At 52.6% G+C, this 18,084-nt stretch overlaps 4 protein-coding genes and 1 non-coding gene across 11 annotated transcripts in view; 2 read left to right on the plus strand and 3 right to left on the minus strand.

The window, feature by feature from the left end:
* Window positions 1-126: 126 nt before the first annotated feature.
* On the minus strand, window positions 127-6,057 carry LOC121594214 (hairy/enhancer-of-split related with YRPW motif protein). Its single transcript, XM_041917269.1, has 3 exons — window positions 5,376-6,057; window positions 4,585-4,799; window positions 127-1,855 (listed from the first exon to the last, which is right to left on the minus strand). Exons 1-3 carry the CDS (start codon window positions 5,585-5,587, stop codon window positions 1,029-1,031), a joined length of 1,254 nt encoding a protein of 417 aa, XP_041773203.1. The 5' UTR covers window positions 5,588-6,057; the 3' UTR covers window positions 127-1,028.
* Window positions 867-938, plus strand: Trnae-uuc. Its single transcript has one exon. It is a non-coding gene; the product is annotated as a tRNA-Glu (tRNA).
* On the plus strand, window positions 4,235-16,176 carry LOC121594212 (leucine-rich repeat and death domain-containing protein 1-like). Of its 4 annotated transcripts, XM_041917264.1 has the most exons (3): window positions 4,235-4,373; window positions 14,592-14,677; window positions 14,744-16,176. In XM_041917264.1, the coding sequence occupies exons 2-3, from the start codon at window positions 14,652-14,654 to the stop codon at window positions 16,098-16,100; spliced, it is 1,383 nt and encodes a 460-aa protein (XP_041773198.1). In that variant the 5' UTR covers window positions 4,235-4,373; window positions 14,592-14,651; the 3' UTR covers window positions 16,101-16,176. The 4 variants fall into 4 exon arrangements, 3 of the variants coding, with proteins under 3 accessions (XP_041773198.1, XP_041773199.1, XP_041773200.1); XR_006004917.1 differs by lacking the exons at window positions 14,592-14,677; window positions 14,744-16,176 and adding an exon at window positions 4,494-4,614; XM_041917265.1 differs by lacking the exons at window positions 14,592-14,677; window positions 14,744-16,176 and adding an exon at window positions 8,147-10,012.
* The window catches only part of LOC121594206, a 64,633-nt gene continuing 56,578 nt past the window's right edge, over window positions 10,030-18,084 (minus strand). For all 4 annotated transcript variants that reach the window (XM_041917257.1, XM_041917256.1, XM_041917255.1 and 1 more), the window contains 5 exons: window positions 12,217-14,238; window positions 11,296-12,148; window positions 11,065-11,227; window positions 10,770-10,974; window positions 10,030-10,698 (listed from right to left, as the gene is read on the minus strand). In XM_041917257.1, coding sequence (XP_041773191.1) covers window positions 10,397-10,698; window positions 10,770-10,974; window positions 11,065-11,227; window positions 11,296-12,148; window positions 12,217-14,238 — 3,545 coding nt within the window. In that variant the 3' untranslated portion in view covers window positions 10,030-10,396. The remainder of the gene's footprint in view (window positions 10,699-10,769; window positions 10,975-11,064; window positions 11,228-11,295; window positions 12,149-12,216; window positions 14,239-18,084) is intronic.
* LOC121594210 lies at window positions 16,157-18,070 on the minus strand. The gene is made up of 2 exons (XM_041917262.1): window positions 17,781-18,070; window positions 16,157-17,699 (listed from the first exon to the last, which is right to left on the minus strand). Exons 1-2 carry the CDS (start codon window positions 17,801-17,803, stop codon window positions 16,157-16,159), a joined length of 1,566 nt encoding a protein of 521 aa, XP_041773196.1. The 5' UTR covers window positions 17,804-18,070.

Genomic DNA, 18,084 nt, shown 5'->3' on the forward strand with positions numbered 1-18,084 from the left:
CATATAAAAATATGTAAAATGCTCTTTTTCAGGTCCAATTGAATCCTCTTTTTGGTCGATTTAGCGGCATGAAATGTTGTTGCACAAATCACAATCTTGCGTTTCTTCATTTGGTGTATCTCTCTCTCTCTCTCTCTCTCTCTCTCTCTCTCTCTCTCTCTCTCTCTCTCTCTCTCTCTCTCTCTCCTTGGTATTGGTACAGTACGTTCATCGAACTATCCTAATCCTACTGATAAGTGAAAAAAATGTTTCTTATGACCTAATTGACTCGATTTGGTTTCGCTTAATAGACTAAATACGTAAACAAACGTACTCTGGCAGCGTGTCTTCAGAGACCCCCGGAAGAAATGCGTCTCCCGCTTCTTCAACCCTTTGGGATGCTGTACTCGGCGGTCCGGGGAACGTTTTACCGCTTGCTAATAAATAATCTTCTATCTATGTTGCTTGCGCGCTTTTTCTTCTTCTTCTCTCTTTCTCTCTTACTTATAATTCTTATTTCCTAACATCTCTCACTCACTCATAATCAATCACACCTGTGTATGTACAAAAAAGAGCGGTTCTTAAGGACACCTTTTATGGTTTAGTGTAGTTAAAGCTTAGAACATATGTGTGTTTCCCTTCCATCTCTTCCAGAGCGGACCAGCTTCCTTAAATATGACTCTGTGCGTAAGCTCTCACTCTTACATCGTTCCTGAGTGTTCTAAATCGAATACATTTTTGCCAGCGAAAAGGTTTGTGCTACTTTGTATGAAATCTTGCGTGGTAAAAAGATGGCATTTGTCTTTGGCCGAGTCAAGCGCACTGCATCGCATACGCAAAGTAGTGCGGTAGAATCAGTACGTAGCGGAATCGCTCTCTCGCAAGCCTCCCATATGGTCTAGTGGCTAGGATATCTGGCTTTCACCCAGAAGGCCCGGGTTCGATTCCCGGTATGGGAAAAATTCTTTTTTCCCTCTCCTCTCACACACACTCTTTTTGGCAACTCTAGCATATGCTTCACTTCCCACTTCGTTCCCTCCTTACTCTCTTCAGCAGGCCATCTCGGCACCCCACGGACGGTACGGCTTCGCTGCCGTGTTGTACGACGAGCTGGTCGACGCACTGTATCCGTGCGTCGAGGTGCTCACCGGGTACTGCGGATTGCCGTACGCGGACAAACCCCGGTTCGGGTTGTTGTTGGACAGATCCGTGTACGTCGGTGCACCGTTCGTGCCAACTGCAGACTGTTGCTGCTGCTGCTGCTGCTGCTCCGTCTGCTGCTGTTGCTGCTGGCCAGCGTTGGCGGAATCATGCTGGCTGTTGTACAACTCGTGCAGCGGGGCACTTGTGGCGTAGATGGCAGCGGTTGCCGCCGAGGAAGCACCGGAAGGATGTCCACTCAGCTGTTGATGATGTTGCTGCTGCTGTTGTTGCTGTTGCTGCTGCTGCTGCTGCTGGTGCAGATGGTCGAGGGGTGGGGGAATGGTGGCCACCTGTGGAATGTACGGTGCGGTTGCACTCTGTGGCGGTCCGTAGTTCTGGTGATGCGGGTGAGGATAGTAGCCGCTGGTGCCATGGTGCGTGCTCGGGTAGGCTACGGCTGCGGCGGCGGCTGCAGCCGCGACGGGGTAGGCGGTGCTGCTGCTGTGCGACCAGGCCGGGCTGGTGGCGGCAGCCGCATTCGCTTTCGTCGACAGTTCCCGCTGTGTCGCGAAACACTGCAGATGGGACATGAGGCGCAGCCGGAGCGGATCCTGCACATCCATGCCCTCGATCGTGACGAGGTAACGGGCGACTTCCGCCACACACTCCCGAAAGCCAATGATATGGTAGTCCATGGCGAACCGTTGCGGATCGTAGCTGGCATCGTCCAGTCCTGCAAGGAGGAGAAGAAAAGGAAGAAAAAAAGAAAATTAATTACGGTGTTACATTTTGATGTTGCAAATATGCTTGTGTGTGTGTGTGTGTTTGTGGCGTATAAATTAATCTCCTTTTGTAACAACCATCCCCCACACACTCGCCCTCCTCTCTGCTCTGGCGGACAAGGTCCTTGCCTTGGCATTAATAAGTCAATATGCGCGCAACCCCATTGTCCCTACACACAAACCAACTTCTAAACGCGGCGTGTAACCCCGGCGAACCGTACGCTCTCACGCTCATCCCTTCGCCGCCGTTGCGCGATTGAAAAAGGCTCGCGCGCGCAAGGATCCTACCTCTACACGTACGCAACCGAAGGGAACAAGCAGCAAGCGCGCAACCTCTTGGGGAGGGGAACTGCGATGGTGTGTTCCGGACCGTTGCGCATGTATGCGCGCGCGCGGGCTGATGTGTGTGGGAACGCTTTACTTCCTCTGCGCGATCGTTTTCTCACCCACCTCCCCGCTCTCGCTCACCCTTGCTACACATACGCGCGGGAATCATCATCATCGTTCGGACGTAATCATCCTGCGGCACTTAACACTCGTCCCTTCCCTGCTGCTCTCCCCTGTGTGTTCCCTGCCGCCGGTGTGTGTTCCTTCCTGGTTGACTTCCTCTTTCGGGTGCGCTTACCAGCGAGAAAGAGAGGGGAAGCAGGAATTAAATCCTCTCTCTCTTTCTCTCCCTCACTACCACCAGCCAACTAGACCCAAAGCGCCTCGTAATATGTGTAGCGCGCCTTCCCCCAGAACCCTTTCGGTTGCTGTTTCTGTGCCGGGATCATATTTAAGAGCGCAGCACAAACACACATCAACAACAAGCCCTAAAAAACAAACCCAACAGCCGGGGGAGGGAGAGGGGGGGGAAGAGGGCCCCTCCGGTTTAGTTTGTTGTGTGTATTGGGTGAATTGCGTGAGAGAACACCACAACCCGCCGGCCGGGGGAGAGGCCGCGATGCAGAACTTTCCTCCAAAGGGGTGTTTGGCTGTTAATGCACCGGCGGCGGCCTGGGTAATGTGTGGCGTGGGAAAGTTCTGGGCCCCGGGCGTATTTCGGCAGCCTGCATTGTCTCAACACGGAGAGAGAGTGGGAGAGAGAGAGAGAGAGATAAAGGGCCCACACCATCAACCACTCATCATCGCGCCCGTCACCAATGGTGATGATGCATTAATCTAGTTAGTTTTTTTTTTCTTCCTAATGCCACAGGCGGTTGAGGTTGCTGGTTGCTCAATCAAGCAGGCGGTGTGACACACACACAGTCGACGGCCAGAATCTTTTCGGCCAATCTCGCACTGTCCACGCTTCTCCACGCACTGCGTTCGGTCGGTCCCCCGTGGTGGGGAGTGGTGTTGTGACCGATAAATTGATATTTATCGTGTGATTGAGACCTGTTAAGAGAGCGGGACACCCCTTTTGTTGTGTGTGTGTGTGGGGTTGCGACGCGCGTTTTTGTTTCCCGTCAAGTGAGATTGCCCGCAGGACACAGGGTAGTGGGAAGAGGCAGAGGTAAACAGGGGTAAATTGTGGTTTTGGTGGTGGTGATTAGAAAGGCGAGAGCTACGAGTGCGATAGTGAAAGTTTCGGAAATTCAGCTCCAGTCAGCACTGAGGTAAGGATCTTGGAAAACTTTCCCTCCAACACTCATTCTACAATTCTGCCATACCATTTCAGGCATCATAAAACGAAACAAAACAGTGCAAAAGTTTGCAAACGGTGCAACTGTTACTTGACTTGCCGGTCCGTTGCGTCCGTCGGGAGAGCGTGATCGGTGACTTTCCAGCGACGTTGTTTTCCATGTCATTTTCCACTTCAAAGCACACTGAGGAGGGTCGTGTATTCGGTTCAAGTTTCCTCACGAAACTCACACACAAACACTCACACATACAAAAGCGAACCCGTTGAAACCGTGGGAAAGGCCGGAAAGAACGGTTTCGGTTCTTTTCCAAGGACCTTTGGCGACAATAGAGGCGCTCTCTTCTAGCGATGTATCCCTCCTCTTCAAAGTTCCGAAGAAAAGAAGAAGAAGAAGAAGAAGAAGGTAGAAAAAGGGCACCAGAAAGGAACAGAGGACACCACCGACGATGACGACCGGATGTCGGATATCGGAAGAGAAAGAGCAACAACAACAGAGTGCACCCGAAAAAAAAAAGATCCGTCCCCGTTTTTGCTCGAAGACGCCTTTTCCCTCTCGGTCGGCGTGGTTCGCGAGCACCCAAGTGACGGTGACGGTTAATTAGACGCCCAAATAGGCACGTCCCTTTGCACACACGTATACGGGTCTGCGCTACAAACACAGGTCCAAGGGATTTATTTTATGTTCTTCTTTCGGTTTTAGGATTCTACCGTTCGCAGAAGAAGAACGGGGGACGTGCGACCAGCTAGTTTCCCAGGACAGCTAAAAAGGGACCAGAGTACAGAGAGATCTGTGTTCTTGCCACCAGATGACACACACACACACGGAACGGGAACCCAGGGAGGTAAGATGCGGATAGTTGATACTTTTGTTGCTGCACTGTCCCTCTCGGTGGACAGGAAGTCATATTTCTCGCACACCATCGGTTTCGATTGAAAGATCTCCAATTTCTTTCACCGAGTAGTGCGTGTGCCCGAGACAACGGTGTACGAACGCCACAGGACGGGATTGGGGACAAAACAAACAAACGTAAAAGGAAGGATTGCTCAACTTACCACGTGCATGCAGTGCCTTCAGGTGGTCCACGGTTAGTTGCAGAATTTCGGCCTTTTCCAGCTTCGCCGATCCTTGCTTCTCGTAGGCGCTTGGGACGAGCCGCTTCAACTCGGTCAGCGAGGAGTTGATGCGATCCCGGCGCTTCTTCTCGATCACGCCGCGTCTCCGTTTGCGGCTCATCAGTTGACAGCTATCGGATTCTCCCGGTGAGGTACTGTTGGTAGAGACAGCGAAAACACAAAAAAACGCGCAATGTGTGAGAAATATTTGCCTTTTAAACACGTTAATCGTGGTAATGCACAAAGGGTAACACGGTTCCGGTGTTGCACTGCCGAATTGAAGGGGTGTGTATGCATGTCCTTGCCCACATTGCGCGTGGGAACGACGAGCCGACGGAAATTGTTAGCGCGTCAAAGTCGTTCCCACGCGAGTTGATGTGATAGGCATGGGGTAGCTAAATAACGTTTTGGTGACTTTTTCACAAGAGCAGATGGTGTGTGAAAGCTGAATTTGAATTTCGTTGAAGTAGCACTAGCATTGGAATTTTGGAGAAAATCAAAATCTCTAAAATTGATCAATTTTTTTTCACAGTATTATAAGGAACTCTTGAAACTTTTTGAGCTTTATAAACAGAACACAAATGTAGTCTTACTTGGCTTTATAAGAAAGCTAAACAATTTTAGAAATATTTTAAAAATTGTAACAATTCACAACACATAGAACCGGGCAATTGCACAACACAACAACACACGAACGACACATGTTGCTCGCTTGATCCTCAAATACTCACTGCTCCTTGGACGATTCCTCCGAGTACAGATCCTCACAGTCACTTTCGGAAAGTGTCCGCTTGTGGCCCTTGGACGACGGGGGCGTCCACGTGTTGTGGCCGGCGTGCGTCGGCGTAGAGGTGGCACTTGGCGTCGTCGCAGTGGAGTAGCCCCAGTGAAGGGGCGTACCGTGATGATGGTGCGGATGATGATGTGGCAGATGATGATCCATCGTTGTTTGGTTGTTGCTCCTCTTACTGCTGCTGCAGCACCGTAACTTTCACTTTCACTTGCGTTAGGTTCTTGTCACTTTTCGTTAAATTCTTGTATTAATTCTTGTTCACTCTCGCGCTAACCGATCACTTGGCAAACAAAGTACTCAAGGTGTTGGGTGTTTGGGGGTGGTGGTTGGACACACTTGCAACAAATTTTGGCACAACACACACCGCAAAGCACTTGGCGGCACACGCACACAAGGCACTCCGGCTGGCTGCGTGCGGCGTTCTCGTGGCCCACACTGGTGGCACTCTTCCGGGGCGACGACGACTTACACGTGACTTGTCATGTGCGTAAGCGGCGTCCGACTGATTTAATGAGCGTACGCCGAGCGCATGCAATGCATGATGCCGCACACCAGATCCCAACTCTCGTCTGCTGTGCTGTGTGTCCTCTGTCGCTCTTCCCGCTCGTTCTCTCTCTCTCGTTCGCTCTCCTCTGTTCCGTTGCCGGCGAGCGTGTGCGACACCGGCCGGCACCCTTGAATGCAACCCCTGCGGCCACGTACGGGGTTGGACGAACGGCCGTCGTACGCACGAACGCCACGCGACCCTTTCGCCTTCCCGAGGAGGGACGCGCGCGCTGCACGAAGGACCGAGCAACGAAGAGAAGGAACAGAGGGAGCGAGCGAGCGAGGGTCGGTGTTATGTTGCATTTTATGCTCTGCGCTGTAGGGGGAAGTGCCTAACGAAGCCGGAGCATACCGAACAACCGCGGGCGGGCGGGTTGTGTTCATTCGTGTTGATGAACCGTAGAGCTGGAGAGGGGGAACTAGATCCTACGGGGCAGGGTTCATTCTGGGTTCTCCCACCACCAAACCATCCGAGGGCACGGATGAACACAGCCCGCTTCATCTAGTTATGCTTCTAGGCACCATAAATGGTGAGAGTGAAAGCGAAGCAGGTGAAAGAGAGAGAGAGGAAAGATGCTGAAGATGACACGCGAGCGAAACGTGTGCGCGCGCGACACGGAGGATGGGTGCGTGCTGGGCCGAGAACCAACCGACCGACCGACTGACTGGCCACGTGGACCGGCGTGTGGCCCCACAAAGCGCGTTTCTGCCACGCGTTTCCGCTCCAGGACGGTGGGCAGGCTCCCGGTTTGCTGTTGTGTCCCAATTTCTGGGTGCCTCGGCGTCTTGGCCGGCAGAGCTCACTTGTTGCCGGTTTGTTGGTGGTGCCGGTGCATTTGACCTTGGCCTTTTTTTGGGGTGATGGTGACAGGTGGTTTGGGGCGGTTCCGGAGTGTGCCAGACTCCGGTATTGGAAGTTTATCTGCTCAGCTGATGATGGTTCTTTTGGATGACCTATTTGGTTGTGACATTACTTCTACGATCTTTATGGAGTTGTGCAATCCTTTATGGACGATCTGGTGAATAAAAAGGCAGACTAATATAAGAGTCTGATGTAAAAAGGAATTACTCTTCTTTTTACATATCCTGAGAGCCGGAAGGAGAGATATGTAAGAGAGCTATTGTGTATTTATTTCTGAAGTTGTGGCCTGGTTCTTGGGATTTATATTTTTTAATTTCTTCTTCTAATATTATTTGTGATTCCTTAGGATGTTTATGAATCATTTTCTAATGCTTTATGAATCATTTTCTAAATTAAAATAGTTGCTGAGTACTAAGTACTTATATGGCTTTGTCTGCAATTTGGGCCTCATTGCAATTAGCGCCTGATTTTCTATCCCAAAATGTGCAAAGCAAAAGAAGAAAAGAACAATGCAATAAAAACTCCCATTTTTCGTCCTTTTTGCACTCAAAATCGGTGGGAACCCTCCTCCTCACCCCCCACACACTTGCACATACTCCTCCACGCTATGTCCCTCGCTGCGAGCTGCAGGTGCGATAACAATCGAGAAATCGTGGGAACGCATCCTCAATCCTGGATCGACCAAGAAGGGATCGACCTCACTTGTGCCAGTCAAAAGCATCAACACAATTCGTTCGCTTTTCCCCGTTTCGCTTCATCCCTTCCCTCGTTTCGTGAAAATCCTGTCGGCAACACCGAGGAACTGGGCAACACCCTTGCCACTGTGTGTCCTTCTTGCGTCGGTGCGAGTGAGCGCGCATGCTGATGTTGATGATCCTTTTCACTCACCAATCGGCCCATCCCCGATTGCACACTGCTGCGTTGGTTTTTGGAGGGTGCCGTCGTTGCACGCGTGCCGGTCTCGTGTTTGTGAGAACCGAGCCTCTATTTGATTTCCCACGATTTTCCCTACGCGCACGAGTTTTATTCCGGAGGGTCGACGCCGCCGTCGACTCCGCCTTTCTACGCATTTGCTTTCCAGTCCAGTGGATGGGCGGGGGAGGGGGAAGTGTTCCATCCGTGGGATGAGATATGCTTGTGTTTCATATTCTTCGGCCGACTGAAAAGAAAAGACGCAAAAACAATTACAATTGGGAAAAGTAAAGTCTATCCGATAGAGGGGGAGAGTTTGCCAAGTGGAATTCGATAAACCGGTGCTTATTGTAATAATGGTAAAAATATAATACTTACTATTAATATAGATGATAAAATTACCAGAAATACTAAAAATGCTGCAACAACACGTCATCGTCATCAAACAGGGTTTGAAATTGTTTGCGCGTAACCAGCGACAATTACGCGACAAACGAGCTTATAACCGCGTGCGCAATGGATCTAACTACGTAATGACCATCCCAAAACTTAGCAAACCATGACCAACATCTGTCTGCTGTCGGTCCAGGAATCGATGGCACACCGTTTCTCGTCCAATCAAAGTATGCGCGGCCAGCACCAAACTCGAAAAAAGTTGTCATTTTCCTGCTTCCTCTGCGACAGTGCACCATAATAAGTGTAAAGTTTCCGGTTAAAAAGAGCTGGACGTGATGGAAAATATCCACAAAGTGCTGCTAGTGCTAATAGTAGTGATTCTGGGTGCAAGCCATCGCAACGGTGCACTGTGCAATCGTACCAAACAACGAGTGACGGTGCTCGTGAGCGTTGAGGAGGAAATGGATCAGGCGTTCTTTGCCCACATGCCACCCACCAGCCTGGATGTGCATGTTTGGCACACGGAAAGCAAACGGTTGGAAGTAACCACGGACAATCCACTGCAAGCGCTATCACTGATGGAAGCACCCAAGCTACAACACCTGATACTACACCCGAACGCCCATCTTCGTCAGCTCATTGTGCGCCACTGTCCGCTGGACGGTGTAGCCGAGCAGTTCCGCAACTTGCGGGAGCTGAGAATTCTAAAAATCGAACAATGTCGCCTAACGGGTACGTTCGATTTGGGCGTGTTGCTGGCATTGCACAACTTAACCTCGGTTAGTTTGGAAGCGAACCACATCACGGAAGCTAGCCTGCTGGTCGATGAAACTGTCGCCGAACCGGAACAACCATCGAAACTGGCCCGACTCGATCTGAGCTCCAACCAAATCGAATACTTTCATCTGGATGCGGTACGGCTGTTTCCTGCATTGGAGGAATTGTCGTTAGGGCGTAACAAATTAGCAACGTTTGCTGGTGGTAGCAGCACCTTCCTGCCGGCACTAGTAATGCTGGACGTGCGGGAGAATCTACTTACCGAGCTGGACCTCTCGAGTTGTAACTGTTCCTCTCTGCTTTATCTCTATGCAATCGGCAACCGGTTGACCAGCTTTCCCGTTTTCAGTGACAGCACGGTAAACATTAAGGTGCTAGATTTGTCCAACAATCAGCTCACCGTGCCCGATGCGCAACAGTTGCAGAAACAGCAACGACTAACATCGCTGCTGCTGTCGCAAAATGCATTCTGCAGTTTCACCACTGCCACGGAAACAGAGCTACCATCCTTGGCTAGGCTAGAGTTGTACGACAATCAATTGGAATCGCTTGACCTGCGGGGCTGGAAGTTGCCAGCGCTGACCCAGCTACGCGTTAGCCAGAACCCGTTGAAAAGCATTCCGGACGATCTGGTGGCACGCTACCCCAACCTGACCAAGCTGACCTGCTTCTGTCCGGATGTTGACTGTACCTGGATACAGCGAAACGCAGCGAACGTGAGGAGCGGAAACTTCGAAATGAGTGTGGCATGGAATGGACCGAAGTCGGTCGGTAAAGGTTACCGGTGTGTCACTGTGCCGTACGTAGGATGTGTCCGGTGTCCCTTCAAACGAACAGCGGAAAGTGAATTAGAATGAGCCTGAGAGATAGAGATAGAGAGAGTGCACACCAAAATACATGGCAAAAAGAAGCAAATGGCGTCGTTACATGTCAGCGTTCAATCGTGAAAGAAAAGTAGCTGATTGCTGTTGCCACCCCGGCGGTACGGGACAAATGGGACTCATTCACTGGACGTTACTGAAAGAGTCACACATTGCCAACGGTGGCGCACACAGAGAAAAAAGAAAATCGCTGATTTGATTCAATAACATTTTATTTCACATTAAATTCAGTGTAACGATTAGATAGAGCGAAATGTTGGCATGAAACAGGGGGGGCTATATCTACACGGTATAGTACAACACTACTAGCGATATTCTAGATACGCGAACGGCTAAAACTATCCTACCCTTATTCTACTATTGCTTGACCGGCGAGAGCGCGGGAGCGGTGCTGATGTGCCCCCCCCCCACCCCCCTTGACGGTCTAAAAACTGCGGCAACCTTAACAGCACACAGCTCTGTACAGGTGTGTTAGATATATTCCATTGTACAAATTCACTTCACTTCAAAATGCTCGCACGCTCTCTCTCCATCTCTCACTCTCTCTCTCTATTTCTAAGTACGGTACACAATCACGGTTTTATTTCACTTTTTGCTTTGCTGCTGTTGATGATGATGATGATGATACTGCTGCTGATGCTGCAAATGCTGCTGTTTATGATGAAGTTGATGATGATGCTGCTGCTGGTGCTGCGGTTGATGATAGTAATTGTGGTAATGATGGTGGGCTTTAGTGGCAGTGTCGATGTACTTGGAGGTGTACGTTAGCAGCAGGTGGCGCTGCTTGATGTGCTTCGCCCGTATGTGGGCCGACGGGATTTCCTTCGTGTAGTTGCTCGGGAACCAACCGACGGCACCGTCACGAATACGTTCACCTTCGTACCAGCCTAGCAAACGGGACGGACAGAGGGAATTAGGACATGTTTTGGGACGTGGCAATTCGCTCATTTATAGTTACCGTCGGCCATCTTCCGATGCACGTTCACCACGTCCTTGATGTCGAGATCGAGTTCGTCCGGTTGCAGCGCTTGGTAGGGATGGACGGCTATCACCTGCGGACAGTCCCACTGCTCGTAGATCTTCTCGTCCGGGTTTTCCGAGGCCGGCGGTTCCGTCACCATGAGCCAGCGTTCGCGTTCCGTTTCGGACGGGCAGCTAAGAATCTGCGTTGGAAAGCGGGAAAAGAAACGGTTACTCATATACCGGTCAAAGTTAAAACGTTTAAACCCACTTGATGGCCCTCCTTTGCTTACCATTTCGATTGTCTTGCCCTCGTGGTTCTCCAGCAGTGTCATGATGATGAGATTTTTACCGATCGTTTGCATCTCTTTGGCCGGCAGACCGGTCACAATATCGCCCGAGCTGACGGTCAGCAATGCCCGCTGACAGTAATCGATCACAAGATAGCTTTCATCGCTGCGGAAACAGAGAAAAGAACGAGTATTAAACCCAACGGAACGGCTCAACGGCTACCCCCTGCGTACCTTTTCTTTTTGGTCAACACAAGCAAATCGGTAAAGAGGAACGCGTACACATTGCTCTTGGAGAACTTCTTGCCGAAGGTGAGCTTCGCATCGTCCCCGCGCCACAGCACATGCACCAGATCGCCGCGCTTCTCCAGCTTCCGGTGCATCGTGCTGGGGGCGGCCCCGATACCGCACGGCACGATCGCCAGCGGCCGCACGTTCGTCGGGAACTCGATCTGCCGCGACAGCAGCTCCATCTCGTACAGCTGCTCGCTGCGATGGGCCGCATCGTTGCACTGCGTCAGGATGCGATTGATCAGCACGAACGTACTCTCCCAGCTGCCGAACTCGTCGTCGTCGTCCGGATGGCAGCGCTGCAGCACCGCGTCCAGCAGCAGGCGCATGCGCGTAATGCGCTGCATCGGCAGCATCAGGAAGGAGGACAGACTGAGGCTGCAGCAGACCGGGTCCGCCTCGAGCGCGGCCAGTGTGCGCGCAAACTCCGGCTTGTTGGCTTTGAGCGCCTTCAGCGTGCGATCGATCTTGGCCTGATGCTCACAGTACGTCACGTACACGTGGAAGTGCTTCTCCGCGTGCTTGTAGATGCTGTGGCTCAGCCCGAGCAGCATAATGTTGTCCTGCCAGCAGTTTTCCAGATCGCACAGCAACCGGTCCGAGCACTCCTGCACCGGTATGATGGAGGAGAAGAGCGTTTTCCGCTCCGAGGAGCTAAGGATGCGCGTGTCGCGGAAGGCGGGATGGTTGACAAAGTGCGTCCGGAGCAGATTGAGCGATTTCAGGTAGGACGCTTCCGAGGTGAGTATCTCGAACTTGGCTTCCTGTAGCCGCTTTTCCGTCGGCGTTAGGGTAGCTGGAAAATGGCATGGAAATTGGATTATAGTAAGTGGACAAAAGAAACGTTCGCACTACCGCACTTACCCAGTATCTCGGAATTTCGAACCTCCGGCACTTCGCACCAGAGCGTGCGCAGCTTGCCAATGTGCGGCTCAATCAGCTCCAGCGCCGTTGGACGCGAAGGTTTGCGCAGATGCATCGCGGAATCATCGCCCCGATCGTCCCCATCGGTGGACGAGCTGCCCGAGCTGCTGGCGCAGCCACCTTCATCACCTTCCTCTCCACCCTCCTGCTCGCCAGCGCTTCCCGTCTTCCGTCGGCGGTTTCGCTCCGCAATCTTCTCGTACCCATCGTCGTACAGCTCCGCCTCCGAGCGGCCACTAATTTCCGCATCAATGTCCCGCGTGATCGATTCCAGCTTGGCGGCATTGTAAATCTGGTACAGCGGCTCGTTCACAAACATGCTGTGTGAATGATCGTCACCCGGTCCACCCTCTCCGCCGGTAGAGACGCCCGAGCTTTCGCTCGAGCTCGCCACCGATGCACCACTGGTTTGGTAGATGTCCGCGTACCACGACGAGGCCGATGTGTGTCCATTGCTGGTGAGTGTGCGATCTCCGGCGCCGCCGCCACCGCCAACACTACCACCAGGTCCAGCACCGGGAGGACCGCCGTCCTTTGGTGGTAGGGAGCTGCGAGGACTGATGCTACCATCGCCCTTTCCATTGCTCAGCGACTGATCGCTTCCGGTGCCGAAGGAGTGCGGCTGCTTGAAGACGCCACACTCCGCGTACCAGGAGGTAGCACCCAGCTTCTTGCTCACCGACTTGCTGTTCGCCGCCAGCAGGGGCGAAACGGAGGAAGATGCTGCCGTCCTCTTGCCCGCTTCGGCCGGTGGCGGTGGTGGCGGTATCGTTGGACGGCCGTGACCCGTCGTCCCGGTCGCAGAGGCAATCGATTTTCGTCGATTGTCTTCGGCCGGCTTCGTTGGCATCTCCTGCGACTGGGACACACTACCGGCGGATGGATTAAGGCAACCGTCCGACCCGTTAAAGATGCCCGAATCCACATCGGCCGACGTTACGTAGAACGTGCTGCGGGACCCGTTGAACGAGCTTCCGATGTTGAGGCTGGTCGAATCGGACACGAGACTTTTGCGCAGCTTGGAGCGCAGCGATTTGGTACTCTTGGACTTTTTTCGCGTCGCACCGTCGGCCGGGGAGAAACCCGCGGTGCCGGGGGCTTTCGGCACATTGCCGCTCACGTTGCTGGACTCGCTCGTGCTGCGCACACCGGCGGACGACGATTGCTCCGGCACAGGACTAGAGATGAGCGGCGTCGCCGCAGCAGCGCGATTAGCCGTGGTGGACGCCGAAGACAAGGATGGCGAGGAAGCCGGCTGCAGCAAGGACGAACCAGGCGGCACCGGATGCGTACCGGAGTGCGGTGAGCCGACTGCTGCCCCCTCGTAGTCCTCCGGTGGTGGTTTTGGCACACCACCACCGCCACCGACTAAAGGGAGAGGCGGCAGTTTGAACGATTTCGAGGCAGTGGAGGAGCTCATTCCTTTGGACCCTGTTTTGGTGCCGGCGTGCTTCGAGCCCAGGACCGTATTCTCGTACGTACCACCACCGGCACCGGTCGTCGTAGTAGCGCCTTTGGTTCCCTTTTTCTTGGACAGCTTGTGGAAGCTTTTCGCTATCTCCGACAGTGTGCCGAGGTTCTTAATCTTTTGCACCAGCACGTACACCTGACTGCTGGACGGTGGTGGATCGGGCAGCTTCGCGTTTCGTATGTCCACCCCACTGTCCGTTCGGGCTCGGTTCCGATCGTCGTCTTCGTCCTCGTAGTCCGTATCATCGCTGTCGAACGAGTCGAACTCGTCGTCAGGAGGAAGTAGCATCGCTGCACTTGCATCACCACCACCACCACCGACACCACCGGCTCGATGCTCGTGGAAGTTGACCCCGGACGTGCCATTCCCGGAAAGCGGGGATCCTTCCGCGTGCGACGGCAAGGTGGTGTAGTTGGAATCGTACTGGCGCTGGTGGCGCCCATCGTTCGAGCCGATCGAGTAAAGCGATTCATAGTGATGATCGGAATCGTCTGGAATAGAGGGAAGATGAACAGAAAAGTATGATTAGACTGTGAACGTAACACCGGGGTATTAACCGAAAGCAGCGCCTACTATTAATCATCAGTCAGAGTGATGAGAAACAATGTAAGGCAGGGTTAGACACATGTTGATGAACTTCCAAGTTTGCATAACCTTTGACAGGCAAAGGGAGTGGAGCAACAGTATCACAGCTATCTGGTAAATAGTAGGCCATCAAAACAACATCCAGGCAACGTTTTGTTTATTTTATAATCGACGATAATCAGTTGATGATAACGTGAAACAGCGACTTTGCTATTCGTCTGCTATGTACACGGTTTTGGAATTGCAATTTTCGATTCAGTGCTCTTTTCAGTGGAGAAAGTAGTGTAGTAGGAGAAAGGACCCACATCTCAACCTCGACATGAAGTGTTACTTCCAGGCTTTGCTGTAAGTTAAAAGAACATTCTTTCGAAAAAGACTCGTAATAACTCTCCTTTTCCTGTTCGTTTTCAGGATTGGACTCTTTGTCAGTAGCGGATTTGGGGAGAATTCCAGCTCTGTGGTGAAATGTACGAAGCAGAAAGGAGCCACTTGTGTCATCAAATCGCTTCCAACAGTCGACAGTGAGCTACCGGATTTGTCCAAACGAACCACAGTGCGCATATTGGAAGGATCACTGTCCAATCTTACTGTGAAACTGGCAGAAAAGCTTCCCGTACGCATCCTGTGGTTGGAAGGATTAGATATACAGAGCGTTTATGTTGCGCCCCACTTTGAAGAGCTGCGGCTGCGTAACAACAAGCTGGTCACGCTTGAAACAAATCCTTCCAGTAGCAGCTACGCACTGAAAGTGCTTGATGTAAGCAAAAATCTACTTAACAATGCTACCCAGCTGGCTCCACTCCATGGTCTGGAGGAATTGTACCTAGACGAGAATCGGTTCACCGAGCTCAGTATGGCCGTGTTCGAGAAAATGCCACGGCTGCGCGTACTATCCGCAGCACGGAATGGGTTAGTCAAACTCGCACCGCCCACTGGCGCGCTGGTGCTGAATGATCTGACCACACTGTCACTAGCCCACAACCGCTTGACTTCGGTGTCGATGGAAAACTGGCAGCTGCCTGCGCTGCAGACACTGCTGCTGAGCGACAACGGTCTCGCGGAGGTGGACGGATTGGACGGGTTCGAGCGGTTCTTCGACCTGCAGAAGCTGGAGCTGGCCGGAAACCGGTGGGGCTGTGGATGGCTTCAGCATGCGCTGGAAAAGGTCACCATCCGGCAATCGCTGGCCGACTCCGACGGCACCCTGCTCGACAAGTCAACCGATGGTGCCGACTGTTCGATCGAGAAGGTGCATGGTATCTGCTGTAGCTTCACCACTGACGCAGACGACGACACCGATGGAGGCAACGGCAGTGACGCCACGAAACCGGTGGTGGATGCTTTCCTACCCGTGCTAAACCGTGTGCGGGAAGCGATCGTCCAGCTCGATCAGCGGCATGAAGCAGCGCGGATGGCGCAAAGTGAGCTGTTGAAGAAGCTCAACGACACACTCCAGCACCGTGTGGAGGAGTATACAAAGTTTCTAGAGGAGCAAGAGGATGAGTCGGAACGTGCTCATGCGCAAGTGACACGAGTGTTGCACAAGGTGAACCAACTGGAGGGCGCGGTAAAGCGGATGGATTCGGAAACGGAGACAGTAAGAATGAAGGAGCAGGAACGCAAACGCTTGCTACACTTCATGGTGGACATGAAGAACAAGCTGCTCCGCCAGGCGATCGAGACGGACAGTCTTTGGGTGCAGGCAAATGCCGAAAAGATCGATTACGCACGTCGCTTGGAGGTGGGGTCCCAACCGTCTGCCAAGTGAGAACAACACCCCAAATTTCTGTAATAAACTGCTCGAAAGGTATGAGTCTGTTTTTATTAATCAAGCTCCTCACCACACCCTTCCCTTACATCTTTCAGAAAGGAGTAGATTAAATCGACGGTCGGTTCCAATTTGGACAATTGCTGCTGAATCTCCTGCCCATTCAGCCTCACCTTATCCAGCTCGCCCTGTACTGTGTTTACACGCTCCATGTGAGTGCTGAGCAACGCTTGCTGGTTGTACGACCTGCTGGAGTACATGTTGAACTGCTTGGTCGTCGTTTCGAGCAGTTCGCGCAGTTTTCCCAGCGTTTTCTCATTGTTTGCCGCGATCGAGGGCCAGTTGGTTGTCGTTGTGTTGATCGACAGTTGATCGACCCAATCGGCCACATCCCCCCCGCCGTCCATCGTGAGGTTCCAGCGTGCGTCCACTATCTGCCGAAGCTGATCCACCTTGCCCTGAAGCACCGTTTCCAGCGTGAAGGTTTTGTCCTTCTGCCGATCGATGCCTCCCTCGATCAGCTTCAGTTCGGTACCGTGTTGCGCCTGTACCTCCAGCAGCTTCGACAGCTGTGTGTTGAGCGTTTTTAGCTGCGCTGCCAGCACGTGCTTCACCGAGGCGGACCCATTGGCGATGGTGGCATTCAGTGTGTTTAGCAGCTGTGTTAGTCGCTTCAGCTCGTCCCACTTGTCGCCGTAGACGTCGATCAGCCCGGATTCTTCCGCACCGGCCGGATTGCAGCAGTGCTGATGGGACGTCATCATGTTCTCCTCCCGACACCGACCCGGTTGATCGGCGTCGAGCGTGAGTCGATGCGACTCCTGGTGGGAATGCACCATCAGCAACCACTCGCAGTACCACCGATTGCCGGCGATATCGAGCACCTTGAGGGCTGGGAATTGGGCCAGATTACCCTCGACACGGGTCATACTGTTGCTGGTGAGGTTCAGTTCGCGCAGGGAGTCAAACTCCCACGTTCGGATGTCGATCAGCGGAAGCTGATTGCCCGCGAACGAGAGCCGCCCCAGCTTGACCAGCTGGATCGGTGTGTCGGCCGGCGAGCTCACCGTCAGCAGTCGATTGTGGGCGAGTGTAAGCACGCGCAGTGCCTTCAGCCGGCTGAACGTGGCCATATCGATGGTCGAGAGCACGTTGTTATCCACCGCCAGCGTCATGAGCCGTGTGAAACGATCGAGCGAAGGAAGTTCCTTCAGCTTGTTGTAGGAAAGATGGAGCGTTAGCATGCTATATCCCTCGTCGGTCGTCTCGTCCAGCAGCAGCTTATCGATCGCGTTATCTACCGCCGATAGATGCACCAGGCTAGGGCGTATGAAGAGCTGCACTATGCCCAACTTATCGACGGTGAGGTCGAAAATGCCGGGCAGCTTGTTTGCTAGCTCGCGGGAAAAATGTACGATCGTTCCACTTTCGATCACGAGTGGATCGCGAACGTCACTGAAGGATGCCGTTTGCACTGCCCGCTCAGTGTCCAGGGTCACATCCTTCACTCTGCACACTTCGGCGGTGCGGCTGTGGCAACTGTAGCCATCGTACCAGCCGGCCCAAACCGGGGCCAACAGCAGCAGCACACTGAACAAGCTGGTAAAGAACGAACCAAGAGAACGTCCGGATTGGATTGGTGTCCAGTTTTTTACGCTTTTGAAGGATTTTTTTACTTACAATGTAGGAGGAAAAGTAGACATCGCTGGCAGAGCTAAACCAGCAACAGAAACTACACAACGTGCAGCAGGTTCGAGCGACTATCGCACACTGAATAAAGAAAGTGAACGAACGCTGCTGATGGTGATCTTCTTACTCCCGAGATCGGCAATCTTATTCGATTGCCTGATAAGGCGCTGGATGGGCAACAGGAGAACACATTGCAAGGGAGTTGCTGTGAATGAGTTCCCATTGCGCTTTTGTCTGATATGTGCCAAGTGCAACAAAAACAAAGTTAAAATAACTATGGCAACTATGGCAACAT

This window comes from Anopheles merus, chromosome 2L, assembly GCF_017562075.2.
Source record: "Anopheles merus strain MAF chromosome 2L, AmerM5.1, whole genome shotgun sequence".
NCBI lineage: Eukaryota > Metazoa > Arthropoda > Insecta > Diptera > Culicidae > Anopheles > Anopheles merus.